This window comes from Aspergillus wentii (genome assembly GCF_001890725.1).
Source record: "Aspergillus wentii DTO 134E9 unplaced genomic scaffold ASPWEscaffold_9, whole genome shotgun sequence".
Lineage (NCBI taxonomy): Eukaryota > Fungi > Ascomycota > Eurotiomycetes > Eurotiales > Aspergillaceae > Aspergillus > Aspergillus wentii.
In genome coordinates, this window is record NW_024467840.1 from 1,648,915 (window position 1) to 1,675,905 (window position 26,991).

At 48.9% G+C, this 26,991-nt stretch overlaps 9 protein-coding genes and 2 non-coding genes across 11 annotated transcripts; 3 read left to right on the forward strand and 8 right to left on the reverse strand.

Moving 5' to 3' along the window:
• Nucleotides 1-2: 2 nt before the first annotated feature.
• ASPWEDRAFT_t203 lies at nt 3-132 on the reverse strand. Its single transcript has one exon. It is a non-coding gene; the product is annotated as a tRNA-Lys (tRNA).
• Nucleotides 133-226: 94 nt separating this feature from the next.
• On the reverse strand, nt 227-317 carry ASPWEDRAFT_t202. Its single transcript has one exon. It is a non-coding gene; the product is annotated as a tRNA-Lys (tRNA).
• A 1,245-nt stretch (nt 318-1,562) lies between these two features.
• On the reverse strand, nt 1,563-3,977 carry ASPWEDRAFT_46345 (WD40 repeat domain-containing protein). Its single transcript, XM_040836742.1, has 4 exons — nt 3,365-3,977; nt 2,805-3,302; nt 1,895-2,750; nt 1,563-1,828 (listed from the first exon to the last, which is right to left on the reverse strand). Exons 1-4 carry the CDS (start codon nt 3,695-3,697, stop codon nt 1,677-1,679), a joined length of 1,839 nt encoding a protein of 612 aa, XP_040684376.1. The 5' UTR covers nt 3,698-3,977; the 3' UTR covers nt 1,563-1,676.
• A 272-nt stretch (nt 3,978-4,249) lies between these two features.
• On the reverse strand, nt 4,250-5,388 carry ASPWEDRAFT_121175 (STIMATE family protein; the record flags this gene model as incomplete). Its single annotated transcript, XM_040829051.1, has 2 exons — nt 4,250-4,912; nt 4,978-5,388. 2 exons carry the CDS (start codon nt 5,386-5,388, stop codon nt 4,250-4,252), a joined length of 1,074 nt encoding a protein of 357 aa, XP_040684377.1.
• Nucleotides 5,389-6,297: 909 nt separating this feature from the next.
• Nucleotides 6,298-6,842, reverse strand: ASPWEDRAFT_55226 (uncharacterized protein; the record flags this gene model as incomplete). Its single annotated transcript, XM_040838176.1, has 4 exons — nt 6,298-6,443; nt 6,496-6,612; nt 6,668-6,763; nt 6,821-6,842. 4 exons carry the CDS (start codon nt 6,840-6,842, stop codon nt 6,298-6,300), a joined length of 381 nt encoding a protein of 126 aa, XP_040684378.1.
• An 871-nt stretch (nt 6,843-7,713) lies between these two features.
• On the reverse strand, nt 7,714-9,159 carry ASPWEDRAFT_725061 (putative pre-mRNA branch site protein p14). The gene is made up of 5 exons (XM_040839249.1): nt 8,641-9,159; nt 8,464-8,487; nt 8,266-8,322; nt 8,063-8,190; nt 7,714-8,002 (listed from the first exon to the last, which is right to left on the reverse strand). The coding sequence occupies exons 1-5, from the start codon at nt 8,670-8,672 to the stop codon at nt 7,902-7,904; spliced, it is 342 nt and encodes a 113-aa protein (XP_040684379.1). The 5' UTR covers nt 8,673-9,159; the 3' UTR covers nt 7,714-7,901.
• A 488-nt stretch (nt 9,160-9,647) lies between these two features.
• Nucleotides 9,648-13,956, forward strand: jhd1 ([Histone H3]-lysine-36 demethylase; the record flags this gene model as incomplete). Its single annotated transcript, XM_040833717.1, has 2 exons — nt 9,648-13,004; nt 13,063-13,956. 2 exons carry the CDS (start codon nt 9,648-9,650, stop codon nt 13,954-13,956), a joined length of 4,251 nt encoding a protein of 1,416 aa, XP_040684380.1.
• A 1,282-nt stretch (nt 13,957-15,238) lies between these two features.
• On the reverse strand, nt 15,239-16,854 carry ASPWEDRAFT_55229 (uncharacterized protein; the record flags this gene model as incomplete). The annotated part of the gene is made up of 2 exons (XM_040838177.1): nt 15,239-15,685; nt 15,745-16,854. 2 exons carry the CDS (start codon nt 16,852-16,854, stop codon nt 15,239-15,241), a joined length of 1,557 nt encoding a protein of 518 aa, XP_040684381.1.
• A 1,209-nt stretch (nt 16,855-18,063) lies between these two features.
• Nucleotides 18,064-19,055, forward strand: ASPWEDRAFT_32863 (TFIIIC subunit 6 family protein; the record flags this gene model as incomplete). The annotated part of the gene is made up of 2 exons (XM_040833718.1): nt 18,064-18,177; nt 18,240-19,055. 2 exons carry the CDS (start codon nt 18,064-18,066, stop codon nt 19,053-19,055), a joined length of 930 nt encoding a protein of 309 aa, XP_040684382.1.
• A 646-nt stretch (nt 19,056-19,701) lies between these two features.
• Nucleotides 19,702-20,125, reverse strand: ASPWEDRAFT_177356 (uncharacterized protein; the record flags this gene model as incomplete). Its single annotated transcript, XM_040831643.1, has 2 exons — nt 19,702-20,006; nt 20,053-20,125. 2 exons carry the CDS (start codon nt 20,123-20,125, stop codon nt 19,702-19,704), a joined length of 378 nt encoding a protein of 125 aa, XP_040684383.1.
• A 3,009-nt stretch (nt 20,126-23,134) lies between these two features.
• On the forward strand, nt 23,135-26,978 carry ASPWEDRAFT_46357 (glutamate dehydrogenase (NAD(+))). Its single transcript, XM_040836744.1, has 5 exons — nt 23,135-23,231; nt 23,414-23,819; nt 23,867-26,700; nt 26,748-26,848; nt 26,903-26,978. Exons 2-5 carry the CDS (start codon nt 23,483-23,485, stop codon nt 26,940-26,942), a joined length of 3,312 nt encoding a protein of 1,103 aa, XP_040684384.1. The 5' UTR covers nt 23,135-23,231; nt 23,414-23,482; the 3' UTR covers nt 26,943-26,978.
• Nucleotides 26,979-26,991: the final 13 nt, after the last annotated feature.

Here is a 26,991-nt window from a genome sequence, read left to right on the forward strand (position 1 = left end):
CACGCCCGATGCGAGGCTCGAACTCGCGACCTTCGGATTGGACTTTAATGCTGTATTCCGATGACTGGCTTGTAGAACAGGCAAGGGAAGGTGACTAAAAGTCCGACGCTCTACCGACTAAGCTAACCGGGCTTCATGAGGGTTCCATTGGGCATAAAGGATAAAGGAAGAAAAATGTTCGAAAAGAAGATGAAAAATAAGTCGAACGAGAAAAAAAAAAAAGAAACGCCCGATGTGGGGGTCGAACCCACAGCCTTCGGATTTCACTGTTGTGAACTCGTAAAAGTCCGACGCTCTAGCCATTGAGCTAACCGGGCTGGTTGTTGAATAAGCATTTTATTTGATGATATATGAGCTTATTTTGTATAATATCGCTGCTGCTATGTTACCCAGTATACTTCTCAGAATGCGTCAATGAAATAAAGATTGACTCATATATAAACTTATTATAGCAGCTGGTCATATATTAGCCTAGGATATCTTTCTGTCAGAGTTATATATGTAAACTGTGTATGTTGAAGTGGCATATCGATCATAAGCCATTCAATATATATAATAGGCTGTTATCCCCTATGGATATCAATGAAGATGTTGTTAGACTGAATATCACATGGCATTGCTGCTGAAATATTAATTCCATGAAGATTGATCATGGTGATCACCTTCTTAGTCGAACGGATAATCCCAACAATTGCCACATCCTCACATTGATCCCGTGCCATCATAAAAAATGCCAGTCAACATACCATGCATGTTAACAATAGATACCGGATAGTCATTATACAAACTCTATATCCTCAACTTGCATGTACATTGGCTCTGGCTGGAATGTACCAGTGGAACGTGATACATTCACATTGCTCAAGTCAATTGATGCCTGTACTTGACAGAATAAGACAGAATACGGAGTAAAGATACCAGCCATCAAGATGGGCTGGCATTGCATAAATGGGGCCCAGGCACTGCGTCTACCCTGCCTGATTTGTATACAGATCATCACACCCTGTGGAATCTCAATCACTACACCAATAGCCCAAATAAGCATATATGCAAAAGCAAAATGAAGCTCACATTCGCCCTCCTAGCCGCTTTGGTCTCCATTGCCATGGCCACACCCATCGGAGACAAGCCCATAGGTGAAATCATCGCCCGGTCTGGGAATGACACAGATGTAAGTTGACCATGCCCTTGACTAGATGGATTGAATCAAGGCTGATTTATCGTAGAATAAAGACATTATCAGCAGTGTTGGGAATGTAAGTCGACCATGATCGAAACACTGGATGGTAGGTGATATGCTAATAGGCGATATTTGGATGTGCAGATAGTTGATGATGTGAGTTAATCTACAATACCCACCATGTGAGCCACCACTGACATTATGATACAGCTCGGGGTTGGAGTAAGTCTACAGCCCATGATAATTGCTACAATGACTAACCGGGAAAGAATCTGCTGGGGCTTGGCAGACAGTGAAATATAGAAATGCCTTGTTTTGTGTTGAATTGGCCTTTGTAAGTCTATATCCAGACATAGATGGACATATCGCTGATGAACCGCGAGTTGACTAAATACCTTAATGCAACTTGATCTATAGTTACATGCTCAAATGCCTAATATCTTCCTAATATTATAACCGACAATATATATATAATTTTTTTTTTTCACATCCCAAATCAGCCCCGAATCTCCCATAGCCGGATCTTACCCTGCTCGTTACCAACGGCCAATTGTTCCGAGTTTGGTGATACAGCCACGGATGAAATTCGTCCAAAAGGTGTGTTTGACGTCGGCCAGTTGCGGTACACAGTGCAAGTAGGAAGATGAACTGTAGTCATTTGTTAGCCTGTGCCATCCACTGGCGCGAACAGAATAGAAAAAAAAAAATACATACCCAGTCTCAAGGCATCGCGCTTCCAGCGGCTCGCCATGACAAAGAACTGCCCGTCTGGTGCAAAGACTAAATGGCTGATCGGTGTCGTGAGTTGATCCAGCGCACGCACAGGTTGTGGGTTACGTGGAATTCCAGACTGCGTGTCCTTCTTGTCTGCCGTCGATGATGCATATGCTGCCGCCCATTCTCGTCGATCGTAGACGTTGACAACACCGCTGGAACTTCCAATAGCCACCCAGCGATCTCCACCGAGTTGTGTTCGCCCCGAGCGTCCACCAAGGCTCAACACAGTTGTACCAACCGCACCGGCGTCCGCCCAGCGAGCCACAACCTGGTTCAACCGACCATCCCATTCTGAGATTTCTCCGTTCTTACTGGCGACTGTCATTCCCTCTCCGTCACCCCACCAGGCAAAGTCTGCCACGCCGCCTCGGCCGTCCACGCGGACCTGTGCAATCCACTGTGCTGTGCCTGAATCCAGAACGTTGATGAGACCACCACCCTTGCGAGATGAACCAACAAGTCCCATATAGCGTCCACACGGCGAGAGCTTGAAGCGCTCCATAGACTTCTGCTCATCTTTCCGGTCCGAAGTGCCGTTGACCTTGTCAACCTTGCCAGTGTCCAGGTCCCAGATGTGGAAGTACCGTCGGCGGCCAGAAGCAAAGATCTTATTTCCCGACGGCGCGGCAAATGCTGACGTATGGATGGGAGTGCGACGGATATGGAAGGATGTAAGAAGTGGGTTGGGAGCCGGTGCTCCAGGTGACACATGGTGTAAGAAAAGCGTAGACGCAGGTCCCGAGGACAGAAGAAGTGGGTAGTGGGGGTGGTAGGAAAGCGAGTCGATAGAAGACTATAAATTGATCAATTGCCTGACCCTCAAACATACCAAAGACATGCAACTTACCGGCTGAGTTTTGCCGACATCCTTTAGTCTTGTAATGTCCACAACCTCCTGGCGCAGCTTTCTTCTACCGCCTGGCATTGTGTTGTCGTCAAGCTTGGTCAGATCAGTGGCGTTTCGAAGTAGCTTAGCCAATGGCTGCGTAGATTGCTCTTCATCATCTGTGTCCATGCCCTCTCCACCTTCCGAGTCGGAATCATCACCATTTGCGTTCATCTTGCTGAGCTCCGGGTCTGCCCACTCAGGTGCGGGGTGCAAGCGCTGAAACTGCCGGCGCAGCCGTCGAACATACTCCTTGCCGTTGATCACGTCCTCGGATTCTGTGACCCGCAACTTTCTCAATCGCTGCTGGCTGGCCAGGGAGATGTTGAGGCGCTCGTCGTCGCTATCCTGCCAGACTGCAGGTGCATCCTCACTTTCCTCTTCGCCATCTGATAGTGTCGCGGGGGCATCGGCGAGATCGGTCGACTCAGGCGCAGCCCCGGAGTCAAGGAAGAAAAGCTGTAGAGACTATAGTCAGCCAGTGCACCCAAATATTCGACCAGCGCAAAGTCACCACGAACATCAGCATCAGCCATATCCTCCAACCCTTTGTCATCGCCTTCACCCTCTTCTTCTCCACTAGCGCTGTCATCAGTCTGCACAGTAAGAGCCATCGAATCGTGACCCTGGCTCTTCAATGCGCCATGAAAACCTGCATCATCGCCGAAGAGCAACCGTTCCAATTTCTTTTCCGCCTCGTCCTTTTCGGGAACATCGTCCTCATCCGAGCTCGTCTCGTCGTCCATATCGTCGTCGCTCTGGGCATGCTTGGGAATGTTGGTATTCTCGAATGGAGAGCGTGTCTTGACCTTGACCTTTTGGCCGGTCTTTTGCTTGACGCCGGATTTGGGCATCGTGAAAAATTCACTTTCTCGTACAGGATATTGTCGCAATATGAATATGATAAGATGAATAATAACTTTAAAGAATGACAAAGAGAAGCAAAATCAATTGAAGGGTCCTTGCAGGTGCAATGTCCCACCGCAAATAGACGTCGGGTTGTGAACAAGCAGTTCTTCCAGATCTGCAAAGATGTCGAATATTTTTCTTCGTTCTTTTCGCGGAGGCGGCAGAAGCGGGCGGTGGACTCTGCGGTGGACATTGATGCCTTAGGGCATGCTTTTTGATTCAGGCACCATAACATGTATAGAGGATGTATCCATAGTTATGGTCATATGGTTATTGATTCAATAAAGATATCGTGAATAGACAGTGGTCGGTTTAAAGAATGCTACATTTTGAACCCACGTGCGTACTAGTCGATGCTTGAAATGGCTAGCCTCTGATATACAAAAAGATAGCACCAAACCAATCCCATTTCATCATAAAGTCAAATCAAGCTTATATTCGAACTCCGAGGTATATTAAAAAAAAAAAAAAAAATCAGCATCGTTAAAGATAAATCATCATGAGCCCTTGTGCTGGGCTTTCGAGTTCGTAGCAGGTTGTGCTGAATCATGCTGCTCATGGCTGCTTGAGCCGGCTGATACTGAGCCCGTCTCCCCATCAAGTATCGGGTCATACTCTGTGCTTGTATGGGACCGGCTCAAGGCTTCCTTCATATGCGACGGTCTTCTCGTTCCCTTTCCCATGGAGTCATCATCGGATTCGAATGCCCTCTCGTCCTCCAGTAGTGCACTGCGATGGCCGTGCTCATCATCCATGAGTGCATTCTCAGCATAATCTTGCGCCAGCAGTAGCTCATGGGATGGTGGCTGTTTCTTGATAAAAGTATCGATGATGTAATATTGGATGGCGTTCATAATGACCGGGAAAAGCAGCATGACGAAGAAGATTTGGACAGCCGTGTTGCCCTCGGTCCATCGGAGGGCCCAGTCCCCAACCTTAACAATAAAAGGTAACAATTGAATGAGGACGAAAACGCAAGTCTTCATCCCTAGGAGCCCGATGAAGTAAATGATTGACTGCTTGAGCCACCATGTTGCGCAAGGTGGACTGCCATAGTTTCCGGACTCTATCGATTCGGGAGGATTGGCAAGGGGGGTGTAGAAGGCCAGTGCATTCAAAACGCGGAGGATAAAAATAAGAATCGGAATTCCGAGCGTAGTCTAATGAGCGAGATATCGGTCAGCTATCGGCATATAACCATGGGGGAGCACAACTGAAGACTCACGTCAATTCCCAGATTTAGTAGATAATATGAACAGGGGTTTGGCTTGAAGTTGGTTGTGATTTCGAACTGGCCGGCGGAGAACATGGACATGAGCAGGTTCGCGAGATGGAGCATTGCAGTTCCAAGTACTTGTTTTGACACATCGAATGCCCAAACCTTCACCGGTCTTTGAGGCCGTTCTCTCCATCGCTTGTAAACTAGAGACAATAGCGCAAGGCCTCCCAGTGCAGCTTGCACGAAGAGTGAAAACGGACCCAAAAGCTTGCATTCTCCATTGTCATCTCCACCTGGTACATCTCCTGGCGCTGTCGGAGCCTGGCTCGGAACTGGAAAAGATGACGGCGATGGCGCAGAGAGAACACTGAACACCGCACCGCTACTGGTTGCTGTTAAAGCCGTTGTTGTTGCCATCGCAGTCAGCGATGACAAGGCGGCGGTGTCCATGGCTGCTAATGAAGGGGCCAAAAATCGGGAGAAAAACAAAAACAATAATGTCGTGAATCTCAAATAGCCTCCTGCAGACAAAGAAGAAGCTGCCCCTAGGAAGCTATTGATGGCAATAGGTTTGAGGAAGAACGGGCAGTTGTCGAAGGGATCCCAGAGTTATGACGATGGAGCCGGCGTGGCGGGCATGTATGTATGTATGTATGGAATCTCTACTCTGGGGAAGCAGCAGAGTATGGGGGTTCGGTCAAAGTGTGTTGACGTACATGGAGAGGGGTGAAATATAAGGATGGAGGGAAATAAGACTCCTTTGCCAGCAAGGAGCCTGATAGATAGATAAGTTACTTGGAAAAAGGGTCTGCGCCAAAAGAATGGGGACATTGACTCCGCAGGTGGGCGGTGGTCACTAGTCCCTGGAGTTAGTTGTTAGTCATGGACTCATGGTGCAGTCCCGAGGGCCAAACTTAGATGGTTTGGTTGGCGCACAGCCCGATGCGCACGCTTAGTCGAGGGGCTAATGCAGCGACAAAGGCGCAGTTAATTAGTTTGATTCTCACTGGCGTATTTTTGGCCATTAGGCTGTTTTGTTTAGAGTAGACCATTAAATGCGGGATAAGTGAGGGCTGGCGCCTTGTAGGGAGTAAACCGATCTACGACCGCATGTTTACAAGGGTATACTATAGGAACAATTCAACTATAGGCAACAAATCAATATCTAGCAAGTCCATTTCAATTATGTATGGATTCTAGATGATATACATCTCATCTGCAGCCCAGTGCTAGCACTGAGACAGCAGGTTTTGCTCATCAACCCTGGATGGTATAAAATCACTCAAGTTCTCATACGCATCCATCCGTGATCCCGAATCATATTTCTTAGATCATGAGTCTCTCAACCTTGTCCTTGATAGCTCTGATCTGGCCCATGAGGTCACTGGCCTCGTTCGTGGTGATACTGGCCGCAATTACGGGACGAGACACACCGGTCGCGCGACCCAGGGCAAGCTTGCTGGGGACGTAGACTGCGATTTATAATTAGCAAAGTTTTATAAATAAATGGTAGATTCCACGGACTGTATCCAACATTCTTGTCTTCACAAAGGAGAGGCAAGTGAAGAAGAATAGCCAAAGGAGAGGTATCGGCAGCGAGGATAACGAGCTCAGCGGTTCCGCGATTGAGGGTCTTGGTGGCTAGTTGTCTCAAATGTTAGCAGGTGACCCGAGACATCCATCGATTACAGCTTACCTTCGTTGGCACCCTTCTTCAGCTGGCGGTAGTGAGAGGCCTGCTGGACGAGGTCCAGGAGACTCTGAGTGAGGGCCTCATCGGCGATGGGCCAGGCTATATCAAGTCAGTTTTATCTGGCGCAGATTTCGACAAAGATTTGATGGCACATACCGGCATTGGGCTCTCCAGACATGGTTTCGGATAAGGGGTTAAGATGAGTCTTGAATATCAGTGGCTCACTCAAAGGATCACTGCCGTATTGCAGGTCTGTAATTAATTGGAGGTTGAAGATGGAAGAATTTCCAGAACGGAAGAAGAAAATCTTGAGGAAAAAGTTGGTGGGGCCGTCCAATGGAACTAACCGCATTAGGTTAGATCGAGCTTACTTAGGATCTACGTACTCGAGTGACAGAGTATTATCCTGGAGATACTGAGATAAATGTCAATTTAATACTTTTTTGACTTGGAAAAAGGTATTGAACATGCTCTTTGAATATTCGCGATGTACTCCGTACGATGTGGGTGTTTTATTGAACTGGTCTTACGCCAAGCTGGGCGCAGGCAAATGAGCAAATGATCATATGAAAAAGTCAAGTAATGAATGCCCTTCCCACTGGATGTGTCATACTTGCAAACACGATAATTCAAACTAATTAGCAGGATTTCATGCAATAAAGATGCTCGAATGCTACACAGTTTGGATGCGACCCAGGACTAATGAAGGGCTGCAGATAAACTCATCAAACTGCCAATGGGAATAGTACCCAGACTTACCATGCAGATCCGACAAGGTGGACACTAGACAGCTATTATCCTCGACTGTCAAGTCCTCCACAATATATTGACGATCATGATCATAATGGCCCGACCATCCCATTCATATCAATAGTTAAACAGAGTAGTGATTTGTAGAATTTAATATGCATACAGGGATACAGCGTATATGAAAACGTTATGTCATCAGTAAAGCAAACCGACCGTGGTCGGAAATTCAGATTCATATTGATAATATCGACTGATCGATAACAGGAGGGATCCCGGCCTCAAAAGCCCATTCTGAATCATTTCCCTGGACCATGATCGAAGCCTTCTTCCACCCGCGAACAGCCTTCAATACCCATGAACAAGAGCCACGAAACCCATAGGAGTAAAACGCCAGAAACCCCACAACCAACCCATTATAGACAACAGACAACACGCAGCTAGATGTCTGCAGAGGGTACCGAGAGAAAGCGAGAAAGAAACCATCATATCATTCTATACCATGCTGCTGTTTGAGACGCTCCAAATTGTCTTGTCTTTCTGCAAGATCCTCTTTCGACCGAAGCATTTTTTCCGGCTGATGATATAGAACTGATAGGAAAGAGGTATTAGTGACAATCGCCCCTTTTGACACTGAAAATAATCACATACCGACGAGGTATCTGTTCTGAAAATTGAATCCATTGAGCTTATCGCATGCCTGTTTGGCGTCGTGAACGTCTTCGTATACAACAAACGCGGTGCCCTTCGAGTTGTTTGCAATACCCTGGCGTATTTGCCTGGCGATAAAAAACGTCAGTTAATGACAGTTGCATGGGATAGTAGAGATCCCTGCTCTCCTGAGGCTAGCTCACCGGATGGGTCCAAATTTGCCGAAGAGGTCGAATAGCTGTTCTGCAGTGACGTTATAGCTGCAGAAACCATCCTGTTAGCCGCAAAGTCACAAACACTAGCATCGCCTATCCAATATAAAACCTAGGGGAAATTTGCAAAGATTGATGGTCCAAATTTCGGTTCAGAGGGGTAGTGATTCATTGCAAGATAAAACGTACTTGAGGTTCTTGACAAAGAGAATCCTAAACGAAACGACAGAAATCTCAGTTAGCCAGATTGCCGGAAGATCAACACACCCAAATCCATTTCATATAACCACATGTGCGGTGAAGAACAGCTGTGGCATCTTGTGATGGGAGGAGGGGCAGATTGAATCAAGGGCAGACAGGACTTACCGATTGGCTTCGGGGGCGAGCTTTCGGCTCATTCTCGGGGGGACAAATTCGGTCCAGAAATGATCAAGCGGAGGAGTTGAAGATGATACAGATACCCAGAGAGGGATCGTGCAGATAGAAAAAGCAGAAGAGAAGGAAGAAGAGGAGAAGAGATAAAACCGACAATCGCGATGGCGGAGCGCAGAGACCAGCACGAGGTTCGGATTGGGGGGGCTGCCTTTCCCGATCGGGACTAGAGCCACCGTTGAGCCTCACGCTGCAGCGACAGCAATCGACAACGACGAGATGATCCGCTCCTTGATGGATGGTAAACGGCGGATGAGTTCGAGGAATTGCCTCAAGTAAAATACCAATGTACTGTGTATACCCCGTAGATCGGAATCAAAGACCGCTCAGCCCAGGCCGTGCTCTATCATTGTGTTCCCCTGGTATGTTCGGCCGCAAACGATGTGGCAGCGCGCCCGCTGTCTCTCTTCACCCTCGCGCTTCCTCTCTTTCACCTGCCCTCTTTCACTCCCTCTAGATCTATTCCCACCATCTTATCCATTTGAACGACGCATCCTCCAATCCTCCTATATCGCCGGTTGTATATCTTCTGCTTTCCGTCCGTTTCTGCAGTCGCTTCGTTCCCCTCTCCGAAGCAGCTGCGCTGCCTCCTCGCTCTCGCTCTCGGTCTGCCACTCCCGCCGCTCTCGACTAGTCGGCAGCGACTCAACTTTCCCACCCCCTCAACTATCCTCCGCCGCGCGATTCTTCTCCATCCATCCCCCTCCCCCGACAGCGCTTTTTGTTTTATTCGATCCCGGCTTTCATCTCATTGTTTATCGTGCGCTTCTCATTCTGCCAGGGATGACCTTCCCTTCGCCTGCGGTGGCCTCTCTCTAGCCCGCGTGGTCAAACACCCCCGCTTTGCACCCGCCTGCCGCAAGCACAGCTTTTTTTTGCACCGTCTCTCTTCCGGCCCTCCTCCGTGATCCCCCCTCGAGTCTCCCAACTCTTGCTTAAAGATGATTGGGACGACGTCCTTTTTGAATCATCTTGGCAGCCGGCCGCCACGGTACCGCACTCCTTCGCCTCCGCGACGCGCCGTCGAACCGATTTCACCAACCACGACTACCGATTTCCGTGCTTCATGGGCGGACCGCGGAGGCCCTCGGGCTGCGAGTTCTGATTGCGATCAGTTCACAGCGAACAATGGAAGATATGCTGCAGCAGATGGTGGGGTTCATCACCGATCCGGCCATGGCAGGTCGAGTTCTACGATCGATACTCTTGCGACAATTGCTTTAGCAACGAGCCCTACATTCGCACCTCTTTCCTACAGACCTCCGTCCCAGAATTCCACATCTGCGATACCTCTCTTCCCCTCCGAACCTATAGAACCTCCCGAACGTCCTGCCAAGCGCCCGCGGTCGGAGAAAGACCCTTCGCCGTTTCATCCCCGGGCGGGCGCGGGACCCGATGCAAATCACCACTCCGTCCTGGATAGCATGAAGACGGATGCAGAGCTCCTGCTAAACTTTGCCAGACCAAGCAACTTCCCTCCTACCACCCATTCATCGAAGCGACTTAACACGGATGAGTCGTACAATCATTACGGAGGTGAAACGAAACGTCAGACCAAGGTTGGCTTCGGGGGAGTCCATGCGGGACCGGAAGATGAAAAATTTGCGTTCAATGGTCTTGGGAGTAATAACTTCCCGCCCTCTCGGATGAGATCACAGTCTGACGGCTCCGCTGTCATCTCCCGGCCAGTCGTTCGTGGAGCACGACCTAACACCAGCTCCTCTACCCTTCCGCCCATCATTTGGCAAGAGGAAGGTGAAGATACTATCAGGTGGGATTCAGAAAACCACACTCAAGGGAATGATGTGCATATAGACACACAACATTCTGGTGCCATGTCCAATGCTACGCTCCCCAAACCAATGGGTTTGTCCGCCAAAATGGAGGATGCCCATCCCGAAGAGCCCAACCAAGCGAGCTGTGCTGCCTGCAACCTGGTCCGGATCCCAATGGACACGGAGGAACAAGGCGAAGTGACATGGATCAGTTGCGATGGTTGCAAGCGATGGTTCCATATCGTCTGCGCCGGGTTCAAGAGTGATCGTGAAATTCGTACCGTTGATAAGTTTATCTGCCGTGGGTGCCGGCCAGTCTATGGGCAGACTACGTTTGTACGCAAATCGTCTCGCGCCCGCACTGCCATTGACTATGCGGGTCTCCACCAGGGACTTGTCAAGACAGCCACCGATTCCATGGAACACCACTACATCGAGCCCATCCGACAAGGCAAGATTCGTTTCCTTCCTGAAAGTTTTGCTCGGATGGACCCTACATTGGTCACTGCCGAGTATTTTGAACGTGGCAGTGGAATGACAGAACCAATTGTGATTCCTGCCCATTTGAATGCCCGCCATGATCTGACCCCGGAAACTGACTCGGAATACGACAACCTTGTTCAAAATGCTCCCACCCAAGAGATGTTTGACGAGCTACTCGAGCATCTCCCGGAAGAAGGCCAGGCTCAGGAGCAAGTGATTGATTGTGGCCAGGATCAACTGGACATGGTTATTCCCGATGGCCTCACCGTCAGAGCTGTCGCCGAATTATATGGCCCGGAAGAAAGGGTGGAAGTTATCGATGTTAAATCCCAACAGGGCGAGGATAAGCGATGGAACATGCAGAAGTGGGCTGATTACTATGAGAGCACCGGGGCTAAGGTCGTCAGGAACGTCATCAGCCTGGAGGTTTCACAGAGCAGACTAGGCAGGTTAATTCGCCGACCAAAGATTGTGCGTGATCTCGACCTCCAGGATGCAGTATGGCCCAAAGAGCTACAGGGGATTGGCGACTACCCTAAGGTTCAATTCTACACCTTAATGTCCGTCGCTAATTGTTATACCGACTTTCACATTGACTTTGGCGGTTCATCGGTCTTTTACCATATTCTCAAAGGCAAGAAGACATTTTTCTTCATACCTCCGAAGGATAAGCATCTCAAGAAATACGAGGAATGGTGCAATTCGCCTGCTCAAGACACCACCTTCCTTGGTGACCAAACAAAAGAATGTTATCGCGTTGATCTTTCGGAAGGCGACACTATGCTCATTCCTTCTGGTTGGATTCATGCTGTCTGGACTCCTGAGAACAGCCTGGTTATCGGTGGCAACTTTCTAACTAGGTTGAACTACGGCATGCAGATCAAGATCTCAAAAATCGAGAAAGACACCAAGGTACCCAGGAAGTTCAGATATCCCTTCTTCCAGAAAATCCAATGGTACACGGCATTGAAGTATCTTGAGGAGGATCCTATTCCCCAGAGTGTTCTCGATATGTTCATGCAAGATGAGAACTATCGCTTCCACCGAGAATATCCAATCTACTACGAGTTCGGAGAGCTGGCAAACACCCCGCCTCCTGGCTCTCCCTATCATAATTCTCGCTTCTATTCTCAAGCCGAACTGGAAGGTTTGCCTGATTTAGTCAAGTACCTCCTGCGGACAGCGCTTATTGCAGGCTCCTACATTGTCGACGGTGTCACTATTGATGCCAGGAATGCAATCAAGCGATCTATCCCAAAGGGTCAAGGGGATCCAGTAGATACAATCAGGAATTTCGCAATATGGGTTGCATGGAAGCGCGGGAACGAACAAGCACCGCAATGGATCCGCCCCGGGGTGATTGAAAGCAATGCCAAAATCAGCTTCACAGAGAAGAAGCCGGCAGGGCGACCCAGCCGTCGCTCAGAGCGCAATGCAGACAATCAGCGCATGTATGCCGAGAGACAGGCCGTGCAGCGACTTCCGGAACAAATACCAGTCTCTTCTGCGACTTCGGACACCATTAACCCCGGGCCTATCAGCAGGGATTCGCCCGTGCCACCTGACACCGATACTCCCCTACTGGCCAATGGGTCGTCGTCAGGTACAACAATGAAGGAAGAGTCTGTCCCCAAACCTCGTACTGCTCCTCGAGGATCCGGTTTAGGGCCGAAGAGAGTTGCCTGTGATGCGTGTCGCAAGCGCCGGATACGATGTCGCCACAAGGACGAGCAAAGTGACACGGTATCAAATAAGCACATGGCTGTTAGTGCCTTTGGACCGGGGCAAAATCAATCATCGTTGGCACATGATGCCGCGTCCGCGTTGAACTCCCTGGCAGCGATCGCATCAGAGGCTGGTCTTCAAGAAGGCGGCAACGTGATGGGACTGGATCACTTCGAGGGCTCTGGAAAATACAACCCAACAATCTTGAGCACCCCCAACGCGTCCGCGAACAGACTTCATGATGTGAGCCCTGATGGTGTTCACTCGGGGAAGAAGGGGCGAAGCAAGGCCTGTGATGATTGCCGAAAGAGCAAGGTTCGTAGTATCCCTTCTGTTCTAATGAACTCCCCGTCTTTACTAACTGTTGGCCAAGCGTCGTTGCATTCATGACGAATATGGCAGAGTAGATCCCGTTAAGGCCCAAGAACGTTCAAAACCCCGAGCTAGCAGTTCCGCAAAACGACCCCGGAACGAGGATGATGCCATCTTAACGGCACACAAGAAACCGAAGCAGGAGAGCACATCTCCTGTGGTGAGACCGGCGAACCTCAGTAGGCGAGAGGGCGAGATGTCAAATGCACGCCCACACTCGTCTGATCATGCCCACGAGGGAGTTCATTCCACAAAGATAGTCCGGCCACAGGTAGGTGTAGCCGAGACGACAAAAGAAGCCCCACTGGGTCAAACTTCATACGCCTCACCACCTGCATTTCAAACCGACACTATGGTCACAAAGGAAGTCAACACCATACCTGTGTCTTCCCAGCCAACAACCACCCTTGTCTCTCCACCAACCTCGTTGGCAGACGAGACGGATGTTCCCCATGACCAAGCTGACGGCGAAGGGGAGCATGCTGTCCTCCATACTCCAACTTCAAGTTCCCGCCATTCGTCACGTCAACCTCGCCATGTTGATCGATATATACCCGAGGCCCAAGCGACTAAGATTGCGAAGCTACCAACGCATACGCCATTTGCTCGTCGGTCGTCTTTTGGGGGAACAAGTACAGTCGCGCACAAGACCACACCCGGCCCGTCAGCTTCGAAGAAGCCTTCTTCGCGTCCCTCGTCATCGCACGCAAAGAAGAGCTCCTCGCTCACGACCGACAAGAAGTTTGATCGCCATGCTACTTCCCTGTCCCCTGGTCAATCTGGCAAGAATACGAAACGTATAGCTGAAGGCGAACCGGATGCCGATAGTTTACGTCTGATTCGGGAAATCCAAGAACAGGAATTCGGACTACGCAAGCGGGCAACACGGGTGTAAGGACCGGCATACATCGTCCTTTCGGTCCATCTCATGATGGTTATGGTGTTTCTCGATATCCTTGACGGAGCAAGCGATGAAACAAAGACTTCATTCTTTGAAATCTGGAATACGGCGTTGGAAACGTGATGGTTATGGTACACTTTGGAAGCTTCCGGGTTTTTCTTTCTTCATCTTCTAAGCTCAGGCGTTTGTCACTGGGTTGTATCTTCGTTCCTTTTCATTTCAACTGGGTTCTCTCCTTCGCATCCTTGTTTCTCCTCTGTTCATTTTCCCAGACACTCTGCGAGTCTTCCTTTCTATCTTGGCGTTCAAGTGTCGCGCATTTGGGTTTGTCTTTTTGATCAGACCGGTTGATCTCCAATATATCCCGCCCCGGTCAATTCGTTCCCTTGGCTTTCTTTTTGTTCCCTTTCCTCTTGTTCATCTTTATACTTGAAGCTTTATTTTCAAGTTGTATGGGTTAAATGGTGTTTTCTTCTCGTCTATATCCTTTGTCTTCTATGGTTCAACGGTTCTAGTCCTACGGTTCAATTTGTTTTGTTTTCTTTTTTTTTCCATATCCAGCAAATACCTCTTTCTATTTGCGTTTTTATCGTCAATCAGATTCGATTGCCAGAGAGCACCTCTGAACGAATAGTTCTTTTTCTGGGCGCCTTTTTTCTTCTTTCTTCTATTTAATTATATTTCCTTCCTTTTCGTGTACACGTTGGTTTGAAATATGAGGAGGGGTTAATTATATTATTTCTTTGAGTTGGTATCGAATCGAATAAATTCGTCTTAAGCTATTCACTCCTGGCTACTCTTTTATAGAAGTAATCATTGAGTGCTTATCATCGATTGGTGAATGGATGGGATCTATTATGTCAACCTGGAAGAATATTGAGGAGAGCGCTTTGATTTAACCCTAGTCTTGACGCATATATTCATCTTCTTCCATCCAATAGCAAGTAAATCATCCTAACCGAAATCAAACAAAAACGCATTCATCCATAGCCAAAATTGTAACTCCGGCTTCCAATATCGATATGATATATAATGATATATAAGCGTTGAGTGGCATTGTCCGTCACAAGTCGTCAAACTTCTCATCTAGCACTTGGCGATGATCTAGTTGATCGATCAACAATCAAAAAAAACTCCGCATTTCGGGGTATATGATAGAAAGAAATCAAAACGTAAATCAAGAAACGAAAAGAAAAAAGCAGATAACACTGAACGCCTTGCCCAGTACGTCATTTGTGAGATAGCATTCGACTCAATCGATGCGGTTGGGTATATTTCAAGAGTGTTCTTCGCCAGTTCCAGAACTGGCCCAGCGCTTGGCTCGTTGGCTTTCGCCAATCCAATTTTTAATCACGCAGGGACTGTTGTCGGGGCCCTGGCAAACCTTGTGACGATCGAGATGTTTGAAACGAGGGCCAAGCGGGCCGCTGACGTAGTGATACTGGCCAGCGAAGCGATATTGACGATCATCTCCCAGTGGATAAAACTTGTCGCCCCAGTGGCCTCTGAAGTAAAACCATTCGGTAGGAGCAGAAGGATTAGCGGTAGATGCACGTAAGGTATCGTTAACAAGGTCGTATGTATAGGTGTGGGAATTCAGGAGAGGGTCCCAGAGAGGACCCCGATCAGTCTGGTCGTGGAGTAGACCCCATGGAAGGACGTATGGGTGTACTCCAGGGGTGGCATACATTGCATGGCTGCCTACTGCAGAGTAGATGACAGGCTAAATAGCGTATGAGTTAGCCCCCAAGGCCAAAGCAATTCTGTTTAGACTTGACTTACCCGTTCACCAATCTTCTCAACCGCTTCATAGCTGTACGCTTCGCCCGCCGAATGAGCGCTGAAAAAGAGCGCCTTGGGTTTGCCATGGTGGAATCGCACAAGGCAATGCTCCCAGTCGCCAACATGATTTCCAAATCGCACATTCAGGACAGCGTTGCCAAGGTTGAAACTGTAGAAATAGAACCAGAATGCGTCGATAATCCCATTCCCTTTGTCGATCACGACCAAGACAGCTGGTGCATCGCTGCGCCCGCCAGTCTTTTGAACCTGAATACGATGTCCGCCGTACCTCCTTCGTAGCTCCTCCAGATCTTCATCGCTGAAGGGATTCCCGGGCTGGGAATCCTCATCATCCGATGGATCACTATCCGCCTGTGTGCGGAGCGGCTGATCGGTGTCATACCATTTGGCTCTGTCCTCGTCTGTATCCCCCGGGATATCCCCGTCAACACGGCCATCCCAGTCAGCCCAAGACTCCTCAGTCCCGTCCGTAGCCGATACGGGAATGTTTTTGTCGCCTTCCAGCCAGGAAGGGCGATCTTCGACATTGTCTGTGCTGGTCAGAAACACGTTGCGGGCTCTGTTCCATTGGTTCAATTCGCTGAGATCATCCAAAGTCGGGTGCACCTTTTGAGGTTGAATTGGGGTATAGTTCAGCATAGGAGTGGTGTGAAAGAGATGTTCGGCGATATCGGTTGGCCAGAATTGCTCATTGGAGAAGAGATGCACGAGAGGAGCATACTGGAAGACATAGTCGGGGATCTCGCGACGGGCCCGCTCAGCATCGTCCCACTGGCCCGGCCCGTTCTGACCGCTCGACCAGTAAGACTGCCAAAGCGGGGGAGCTTCCTCCTCCCGCTCCGCGGCGATCTTACGGTGACCGAAGCGATCAGAGACCGGGCGGAAATGCGAGGCACCGCAGAGACCAAACCAGCGACAGACTTTGCGGTCTACAAAGGAGTTGGAAGAAGCAATCCAAGTGCTTTCGTCCTTATCTTCCTCGCTCCAGATAAAGGCAGTGGGGTTGAGGGCGCGGGCCAAGCTGTTTATCGACGCATAGGCGATCAGAGACGATAAGATAGTGATCGCGGTCTTGGCTTTCCGCTTCATCTGTTGTAAGCAATTGAGCTGGTCGGATGGATCAGATAAAGGCGATTGACGGAGGAGAGCAATCTCTGCTTCGTTTCCAACGATCGAAGTATGAAGACCAGCTTGTTTGTCGGTCGGAACAGCCACAGGCAGAAAGGATTCAAGGGTAGACGAGGATGAGGGAGGGGGAGGAGAGATGGGATGAGGGGCAGACAAAACAATTGAAGAACAGAAAAACCATGACCAAACAACTAGGGCGAGCAGGCCCTGGGATGAAGTGGGAGACACTAGAAATAATAAGAACCAGCAGAGTCAGCCAACACCGGTCGAGAACATGATGGATATTTTCCGAGCCCAGCAGGAAACCAACGAGGCCCCGTGAACAGCAGAAAAGCAAAGAAAAGCACACAGAAATGGTCCAGTGAGGAGAGACCGGGAATGGGCGGAAGGGCAAGATTAGTTAATTGTCAATAATATCGGTGAGATGGCAAAAGATGGCAACAAAGAGGCGACCGCGAGAGGAGGAGGGGAGGAGGACGGATGCAGGCAAGCAGATAGTCCCTTGCTTCCGCGCAGAGCCGGACTGGAACAGGAACGGAAAGACGGGACATCAATTGACTCACTGCTTGAAGATCTTGGTTCTAAATGTTTTTGTTGATGTCAGTGGGGATATTGTTTTCAGGTCATGATCTTCGTGGATGATCAAGGGAGAAAGAGGGAGATGCGGTCATGCCAGGAACGTGGAGGACAGAACCAGGGAATAATGACGGTGATAGTTGGGAAGAGAGACGGAAGGAGAAAAAAAGAACAAGAAGTAAAAATAAGGGACCATTAACGACAGGGGAGGGGTTCCACGGGATGATCAGTGGAAGAAGATGATCCTTTGATCCTTTGATGATGATGATGATGATAATGGTGATGGTGATGATGTTCGGATATGCTGTACAACTCATCTGCCTGACAGCGAAAAAAAAAAGATATGACAGTCCATATCAAAATCCTCCATTATCATCCATCACCACCATCACTATCACACGTTCCCATCTGCATCCACCTCCAGCATTCCAATCTCCAGCCCATCTCCAGCCCTGTGGAAGAATCCCTTAGTTCTTTTTCCCCCTCAGTCTCACCGCATGCACTCGGGGATCTGCAGTGGATCGAATTGATTCGCAATTGCTTCGTCTTTCGCTCTCCTCTTGTCTGCCCAAAGACCACCAACCAACAGGAATCATGCAGCCACACTCCGAGCCAATATTGGCGCTGGACCCGGCCATGCTGGCTGATCCTGCTGCTGACTCGGACGATTCCGATTATGAGTACGAATATCATGATACTGAGACGGAGGTATTTCTTCTTCTCATCATTGTTTCTCAATAATTTGTTAACAGGCATAATTAATTTAACAGTCTGTCTATCTCAACCTGGACCTCACCTCTCTCAACGGCCCAATTCGCCCTCCTCGACGACGCCCGGAATCCTCTGCCCCCATCTCTTCTGCCTCTTCCTTTGATACTGCCACCACTACTGCCACCTCCATCCTGCCATCTCCGACCGAACATGATGACTCCGACCGCGCCATCCCCGCAGCTGAGCGAGTGCAGATTCTAGGCCTTCACACCCCCAACCCAATCGTTTCCTATCAAAACCAGATTTTTAGCTGCTCTTGGGCCGACCAGATCGGGACAGAACTCTTCTTTACCCACCCCGAGAATAGTCACCATGCACCCCTCACCGATGACACAAATCCCGATGGCCCAACTTCAGCCTCCTCCTTTGCCATCCCCGCCCTAAAACGCGGCAAAGACTTTGACCTGGTCGCCGCTAATCGTGTCAAAATTCTCGGTCGCAAGGCCAACCTCATTTCCAGTTCGGGCCCCGTCCCCGATCAGGACGGTATTAATCCTCAAGCTACAGATTCTTCCACGACTAATCCCCGTCGGGCGGGACCCCCGACCAACCAGTCTCGGTTTTTGGAACGGCTTATGAATGCCAAACGGGCCAAAGGGGAGACAGATCCCGTCCGGACTGTGTACAGTTCGAAACGGAGCCAGAATCTAGAGCTCGAGGAGCGGCTACGCGGATGGGCTCGTACGGAAGAGCAAGTCGCAGAGATCCAGCGCCTTGATGAAGCGGTAATGCACGGCGATACTGATGCGATGGCGGCGTTGGAGAATATCTACGCAGAGTTGGGTGGGGATGTCGCAGAAGATCATCAACGTTGACTAACTCAATTTTCTGGTTGATTTTATGTCACTGATGTCACGGCATCTACATGACTCAGTTATCAGGAACAATCAAGATATGAAAAATCTCAATCCGGATATCATGAGATATCCGGATCAATATCACGTGTCACGTGAATACCGATCCGCCCAGCCGAGGAAGAACGATGAATCTGCCCTCGGCAGTCAAACTGGATGACAGGGAAGATGATTATCCAGGGTCCCAGGCTGTTCCGAGAATACCCAAGGGCCAAGGTAATTCGCGATCCACAAGGCGATCTGCAGAGCTCGACATGGCGTCATACAGGTACTTTCCATCTACAATCCACATCTACATCTACAATTTATTCAGTCTAGGGTGTTTCTAGGACGATTCTTATGCAGATATGTGCAGATAGATAATTAATCCATTGATAAATACAATATACCCAATCCCAATCCCAAACTTTTCCGTACAGTGAAGAGAACCAACATGCAAAACTCGCTAAGATCCAAGGACACCTGATGAAACCCAAGACAAGTACAGTAGTAAAGTGATAAAGTAATCCCAGTCAAAAAAGAACGCAGTATGCATGCAAGTAGTCGTTATTCTCGATCCGATCCGATTCAATCTGAAAGTCGATAGTTTGATGATTTGATGATCCGTTTAGTTGTGTCCTCTCAACTCCCAGAATGGTTGAGTCCGGAAACCGACCGGAGAGGGAGGAGGGGGAGGAGGGTACTCGAGAGAGTGAGGGTTGGTATCGATGGCAGCCGAATATTTAGGAGCTTGAGTGGAGGCCATGATAGCACGGGAGATGTCCTGGGTGAAGGTGGAGGGAGTGATGACAGTAGGACGAGCAGGACGGGTAGAAATGGGAGAAGCCATTATGTAGATAGTTGTGTAGTTCGACTTGAAACTCGAAGATCGATTAAGATCGTAAAAGTGGTAGTGGTAGTAGTGGTAGAAGTCTTGTTAAAGTCTTGTAGACGTAGATGTTGATGATCTATATAGTACTGGTTAGATTTCGCATCTCCGAAAATCGCCGAGGGAAAGACGAAAAGCAACTCCGTTCATCGGGAATGAACATGATGTAATCAATTGCCTTTTTTTCGAAGGGAAAAGAGTCGGGAGTTACTCACAGATAGGATGTGATAGTTCTTGAGAAATGTGATGTAATATTAGAGTGTGATCTTGGGTAGTACAGATGGTCTGGAATGAAGATCACAGATCAAAGAGGGACGCAGATGCAGTATCTGAAAGTATAGTAAAGTGAGAGAGATAGCGTGAGAGAGAGAGAGAGAGAGAGAGAGAGAGAGAGAGAGAGAGAGAGAGAGAGATGGAGATGAAGAGGAAGATGAAATAGAAAAGACAGCCAGAAGATGAGACAGTCTTTATAAGAAGATCCCTTGATTGCCAGGAGTAAAACAGTGCCTTACTCCGATCGGGTATATCGCAAGGTCTCAATAATCAATAATCGTCAACACAACAAATCGACGGGTCGGAAGTGCGGGAACAACAACCGGAGAGGGCTCATCTTCCGGGGAGAAAAAAGGGAAAAGATACAAAGATGGAGTACATACGTGTGCAAGTGTGGGGAAGCAGGAGAGAAAGGGAAAAGGGAAAAGAAGGGGCAAAGGAAATAGCCCAGAAGAGAAGAAAGGGAGGGCGACTAATGGGGATGGAGGCGAAGATCCGCCAGGAATGAGAAACGCTCCGTCCATCCCGGATTCCGGGGCATCCAATATAGCTTCAAGCAGATCCAGCGACCAGACTGTCGGGCAGCTGGGGCTTCTAGAATGCGCCTTGCTTGAGCGGATCAGGGACTATTGGACTAGTCCAACGACCACCACAAAGTACCACTCCATACACTAATATAATGATATGATATCTATCCCTGAATTGTGCTATATCATTCACTTCACGATATTCCATAATCCTTCCACCGCTTCATCCGGCGATAGTCAGTGGGGAAGCCACCGGACCGCGTTCCCCTTGTTGATCCTCCGCCCCATCGGGAGGATTCCTCATGGAGCTACACGGAGAAATCCCGGAGTTGAGAACAGTGGATGTCTGGAGAATTATTGAGTCGATCAGAAGTACAGACTTTTTTTCTTATTGACCGCTTGATCATCAAATGATAGATATACAAACAGCACAGACGGTCTGGTTGTTCGTTTACCCCAGAAAGTATGCATTGGTATACCATATTGGCATGCTGTCATCAACGTGTTTATGATTTCTACTAACTGATATCAGCTGGCATATATGCATCATCAGATGTCCATCTGATAGCCTATTCATCAAGATGACGACGTCAACTTGATTCATCTTGCATTTGTCCTGTGTCTTTGTGGTACAATTTAACTGGTACGGAGTATTTATGTACATAGTTGTACATGTGTTAATAAGCAGAATAGTGATCATAACTTAACCCACTCAAAGAGTATACCTATGCTCTGAGTACCCAGATATAACTGGGGACCAATGATATCATGTGATTGATACTGAATGCACTTATTAAGTATCATTTCATTCTTAATATTCAATTCAACTGTACCTTAGTCTTCTAATTGACTTGCTGAAGATCGCTGCAAATCATGCATTGCATACTAAGGAGTCTGGAGAAATATATAGGCTCCATGTGCAAGGTGCCTGGAATATATTCAAGTCAACCATTCAATTCAGTTGTACTATGTAGATATCCCGTATCAATACAATACATATCCTTGAATTAACAGTCACCAGATCCATTTTAATAAATGATCTTGCTGCCCTCAACGTCATTGAATACGCATTACCTCATAACGGCCCTTCGAGCCGACTCACTCGGAGCCATTCTCCAATCCCAGGGCCGAGCGCCGGTCCACGGGGCCCTCATTAGGTAAGGAATAAGTGGAAACCCCGCAAAAACGAGGCCGAATGGCTTCATCCTCAGCCTTTATGGTGATGTCGGGGTAATACGGTTGGGGAAGTGAGCCATTTTTATTAATGAGAATGGAATGCCTGCAGTTTCATCTGGTATTGCCTGGCTGAATACCCCGCAATCCGGGTTGATCCAGGTACCAAGGCGTCTCTATTCGAGGATCAACCCCGCGATGAAAAAACTCTGCGCTGATCATTCAGAGCCTGTCCGAGCTCGAGTCTGTCAAGCCGGTTAGAGTCTGGATGGATGCAATTGTGTGTTGGATATTCTGATAGATAAGACGCAAGACTGCCTGTTAGGCCACTATACAGGATGCATGAATGCAGATGCTATGGTGCCCATCGGATACATAGTAGACATATCTACCTAGATAAATAGACTGTATGGAATATGATAGTACCTAGAATCCGGGGTATAGACATACCATACCTAGATACTGTTAACTAATACCCTATTACTACCTAGTATCATCAAGTAATGAGGCATTTTATCGAAACATGCACTCCAATCGCACGCCACAGGGCTGCTCCTTGATTTGCAGAATGCCATTCGCCATGACACACCAAAATCCCATCATGGTCCTTGGATTGTATGGTTCGGTGGAGAGCAAACGAAGCCAAGTGACAGAACGACAAAGACAATGTCAGCTGATGATTCCATTACTCTAAATTTATTGCATTATTTCCCATGCGGCAATTTCCATTTTTAGTTCAGTGGCCAATCAGGTTTTGCGGTATTTACCACATCAACAGAGAGATCTATCTAGATAGACATATAGACATATAGACAGAGATAGAGATAAATGATTTTATATGATAGATAGAAATATATGAGAAATAAAGATATTATAGAATAATATTATAAAAATTTTATCAAAGTAACTGATTGCAAAGTCTGGACTCTGGAGTAAAGTAGGTAAAATACCGTAATACACTAGTAACACGTATCGTCCCCGGACCGGCGATCGCATAGCACCGGTTATGACTATGACTATGCCTTGGTGGCTCGCGAATTCACGTTTGCCATGATATAAAAAGGATGCACTCCTGCCCTCGACGTGGTGTCTGTCTTCAATCTGCTTCTATCGTGCATATTCTCTGACGTGTCGGTTGCATGGATTGCCTACTGGATCCCTTTCTTCTTCCCAAATACCTCCCGTTAGATCTTCCTGCCCGATAAGCTACCTTGGCTTCCTGGAGCTTCACTTTCGTCATTGTTGAACCCCCCCAGAAATCGAAGACTACGTTGTATCCCCCCTTTTTTCTGCCAGGTACGTCTCTCCGATCACACCCTGTGCCTCTCATCCACTGGCTTCAAATCTTTATTCTTTTGATAAAGTCCCGGTTGCCAGCATCTTGTGTATCCTTCTTATCTTTGAACTTTCCTTCCGCCCATAACTATCCCGCCATTCCCCCCTTCTTATTACTAACTTTTTTTACCCACCTCTTTTAGAAATTTCCTGACTTCTCCCTATTCATCCTTTCTGTCTAGAGTCAATCGATCTACCATCTTGACTTCATCATGGCTTCTCCCCTCCCCGAATCCAGGGAGTCAATGACCCCCACCAACCCCGCTGAAGGTCTCAATGGCCACAGCAACGGTCTCCCCTCTCGCCCAGCTCCCAAGATGTTTGGGAGCAATGACAGCCCTGCCTCAGGATCTGGAACCCCCATTGGTTTCCAGAGATACCCTCAGAACAAGATCCTGGACAATGTAGCCGGTTCTGCTGTGCGGCATCCATCTCCGCAACCTACCCACTTGGGTATTCCAGGTGGTGGTCAGCACCGTATCCTGTCCGAAGAGGACCCTGGATACATTGCGGCCAAATTCGAAGGAAAGCAGAAACAGATGGAGCAAGGTGAGTCCTCTATACCTACAATCTATGACTCTGTCTAATCGGTATAGTCATGGACCAATTGGAGGAGAAGGGTTTCTTCCCCGCCGACTTTGTTGCCTCTGAAACCCAGTGGTTCTACAACATGCTCGGAATTGATGACACCTACTTCCAGACCGAGTCTGTTGATGCCATTGTCACCCAGATTCTTTCCCTCTACGCCGCCAAGATCGCTGCCTACGCTCGTGATGACAAGAAGCTAGAGATCAGACTGGACAAGGAGGCGGAAGACCATGCTGTGTACATTGACACCAGCAAGCCTGGTGTCTCCACCGTCGATGGTCCTCGCTATGAGCAGAGGATCGACGAGAAGTACATCAATGGTTCCACCCACGATAACAGCTACCGTGTCGAGACCTTCCGCTCTCCCACTCCGCTCCCCGGGGACAACGAGCAGCAGCTCCGCTGCTACTTCGTCTACAAGTGCCAGTTTGCCAACCCCAACCCTGGCCCGAATGAGACCAACATTGACATCATCGGTGAAAAGCGATTCTTGCAGAAGGCTACAGCAAACACCAAGGCTCTCTACCAGGAAATCATCACCAGTGCCGTTGGCCGATCCGGACCTGTCATCGAGATGTTCGAGATCGAGGGCAGTCGTGAGAAGAGACTTGTCATTGCCTATCGCCAGGGCTCTGCCATGGGCCTGTTCAGTGCCCTCTCCGACTTGTACCACTACTACCGCTTGACCAGCTCCCGTAAGTACCTGGAGAACTTTTCCAACGGTATCACCGTGATCTCTCTTTACCTCCGTCCTTCAGGCAAGCCCGAGCTCTCCGCCAAATTCCCTCCCATTGAGGCGGCCATTCACCAGATCATCAAGGAGGTCTCCCTTCTTTACTGTATCCCACAAAACAGATTCCAGAGCCACTTTGCTGTTGGACGCCTCAGTCTGCAGGAAACCATCTACGCTCACTGCGCGTGGGTGTTTGTGCAGCAGTTCCTGAACCGCTTGGGATCTGAATACACTTCCCTGACAGCCTTGTTGGACTCGAACAACAGTGTCCACGCAGAGTTGCTGTCCAAGATCAAGAAAAGGTTGCGTACCGAAACTTTTACCTCCGACTACATTTCGGAGATCATCAACAAGTACCCTCAGTTGATCCACAAGCTCTACCTCGACTTTGCGAACACCCACTACGTGCAAACTCGTGGTCCTGCCGAGGATGACTTCCTCCCCACCCTCAGTTACCTGCGTCTTCAGGTTGACGAGGTCCTGGACGGCAACAAGCTGAAGGAGTTGATCTCGACCACCGCGGCTAATGAGCACGATGAGATGGTCATGACTGCCTTCCGTGTCTTCAACAACTCGATCCTCAAGACCAACTTCTTCACTCCGACCAAGGTCGCCCTGAGCTTCCGTCTGAACCCTGACTTCCTGCCCAGACACGAATACCCTCAGCCTTTGTACGGAATGTTCTTGGTCATCAGCTCCGAGTTCCGTGGATTCCACTTGCGTTTCCGAGACATTGCTCGTGGTGGTATCCGAATTGTGAAAAGTAGAAACAAGGAGGCGTACAGCATTAACGCACGCTCGCTGTTCGATGAAAATTACAACTTGGCCAATACACAGCAGCGCAAGAACAAGGATATCCCTGAAGGCGGTGCCAAGGGCGTGATCCTGCTCGATGTGAACCACCAAGACAAGGTGCATGTGGCCTTCGAAAAGTACATTGACAGTATCTTGGATCTGCTGCTGCCTCCGGTCAGCCCGGGTATCAAGGACCCAATTGTCGATCTCCACGGAAAGGATGAGATTCTTTTCATGGGACCGGACGAGAACACTGCCGAATTGGTCAACTGGGCCACTGAGCATGCCCGAAGCCGTGGTGCCCCGTGGTGGAAGTCCTTCTTCACGGGTAAGAGCCCCAAGCTGGGCGGTATTCCCCACGACACCTACGGCATGACCACTTTGTCTGTGCGCCAGTATGTCCTCGGTATCTACCGCAAGTTGAAGATCGACCCAAGCACTGTGCAGAAGCTGCAGACTGGTGGACCGGATGGTGACCTGGGATCTAACGAAATTCTTCTCTCTAACGAGAAGTACACGGCCATCGTGGATGGAGCGGGTGTGATTGTCGATCCTCAGGGACTGAACCATGAGGAACTCGTGAGACTGGCCAAGAAGCGAGTGATGATCTCCGAATTCGACGTGTCGAAATTGTCGCCGGAGGGTTACCGCGTCCTGGTCGATGAGAGCAATGTCAAGCTTCCCAGCGGCGAGGTGGTCCACAACGGCATGATCTTTCGCAACACCTTCCACCTGCGTGGAAAGCAGCCGTACGACATGTTTGTTCCATGCGGTGGACGTCCCGAGTCCATTGACCTGTCTACCGTCGGCAAGCTCATCAAGGATGGCAAATCTACCATTCCCTACATGGTCGAGGGAGCCAACCTGTTCATCACCCAAGACAGCAAACTGCGCCTGGAGAAGGCCGGCTGCATCTTGTTCAAGGATGCATCTGCTAACAAGGGTGGTGTGACTTCATCGTCGCTCGAGGTTTTGGCGTCTTTGTCGTTTGACGACGAAGCGTTCGTGGAGAATATGTGTATTCGTGAGGATGGTACAGTGCCGCAGTTCTACAGTGACTACGTTAAGCAGGTGCAGGAAGTGATCAAGGAGAACGCTACTCTGGAGTTTGAGGCGATCTGGCGCGAGAACCAGCAGACTGGTGTGCTCCGCAGCGTGCTGAGTGATCGCCTGAGTCTTGCCATCACCAACCTTGACGAGGAGCTCCAGAAGACAGAATTGTGGGACAACGTTGTGCTCCGTCGCTCCGTTCTCGGCGATGCGCTCCCGAAACTCTTGCTGGACAAGATTGGGCTGGACACCATTGTTGAGCGGGTAAGTACAATGCATCCTATAGATGAGATTTATACTAATTCTGTCAGGTTCCTGAGAACTATCTGCGGGCAATTTTCGGTAGCTACTTGGCCAGCCGATTCGTGTACGAGCATGGCAGCAACCCCAGCCAGTTCTCTTTCTTTGACTTGTGAGTGATCTGATGAAGTACGAATGAGGATATTTGACTGACTGGATGATGCAGTATGACCAAGAGACTGTCTCAGGCCCAGGCCCAGGCATAAATGATAGAGATATGAGTTCTGTTACATTGCATGTTAAGGTTCATTCTGC

Bases quoted from the DNA above. Each gene is read 5' to 3' on its own strand.
- ASPWEDRAFT_725061 (XM_040839249.1), bottom strand. From the start codon at position 8,672: ATGAGCCGAAAGCTCGCCCCCGAAGCCAATCG. The intron at 8,488-8,640 runs GTAAGTCCTGTC...CGTTTCGTTTAG, and splicing joins CTCGCCCCCGAAGCCAATCG to GATTCTCTTTGTCAAGAACC. The intron at 8,323-8,463 runs GTACGTTTTATC...TGGTTTCTGCAG, and splicing joins CTCTTTGTCAAGAACCTCAA to CTATAACGTCACTGCAGAAC.
- ASPWEDRAFT_46345 (XM_040836742.1), bottom strand. From the start codon at position 3,697: ATGCCCAAATCCGGCGTCAAGCAAAAGACCGGCCAAAAGGTCAAGGTC. The intron at 3,303-3,364 runs GTTCGTGGTGAC...TAGTCTCTACAG, and splicing joins AGGATATGGCTGATGCTGAT to CTTTTCTTCCTTGACTCCGG. The intron at 2,751-2,804 runs GTAAGTTGCATG...ATCAATTTATAG, and splicing joins ATGTCGGCAAAACTCAGCCG to TCTTCTATCGACTCGCTTTC.
- ASPWEDRAFT_46357 (XM_040836744.1), top strand. From the start codon at position 23,483: ATGGCTTCTCCCCTCCCCGAATCCAGGGAGTCAATGACCCCCACCAAC. The intron at 23,820-23,866 runs GTGAGTCCTCTA...TAATCGGTATAG, and splicing joins GCAGAAACAGATGGAGCAAG to TCATGGACCAATTGGAGGAG. The intron at 26,701-26,747 runs GTAAGTACAATG...TAATTCTGTCAG, and splicing joins TGGACACCATTGTTGAGCGG to GTTCCTGAGAACTATCTGCG.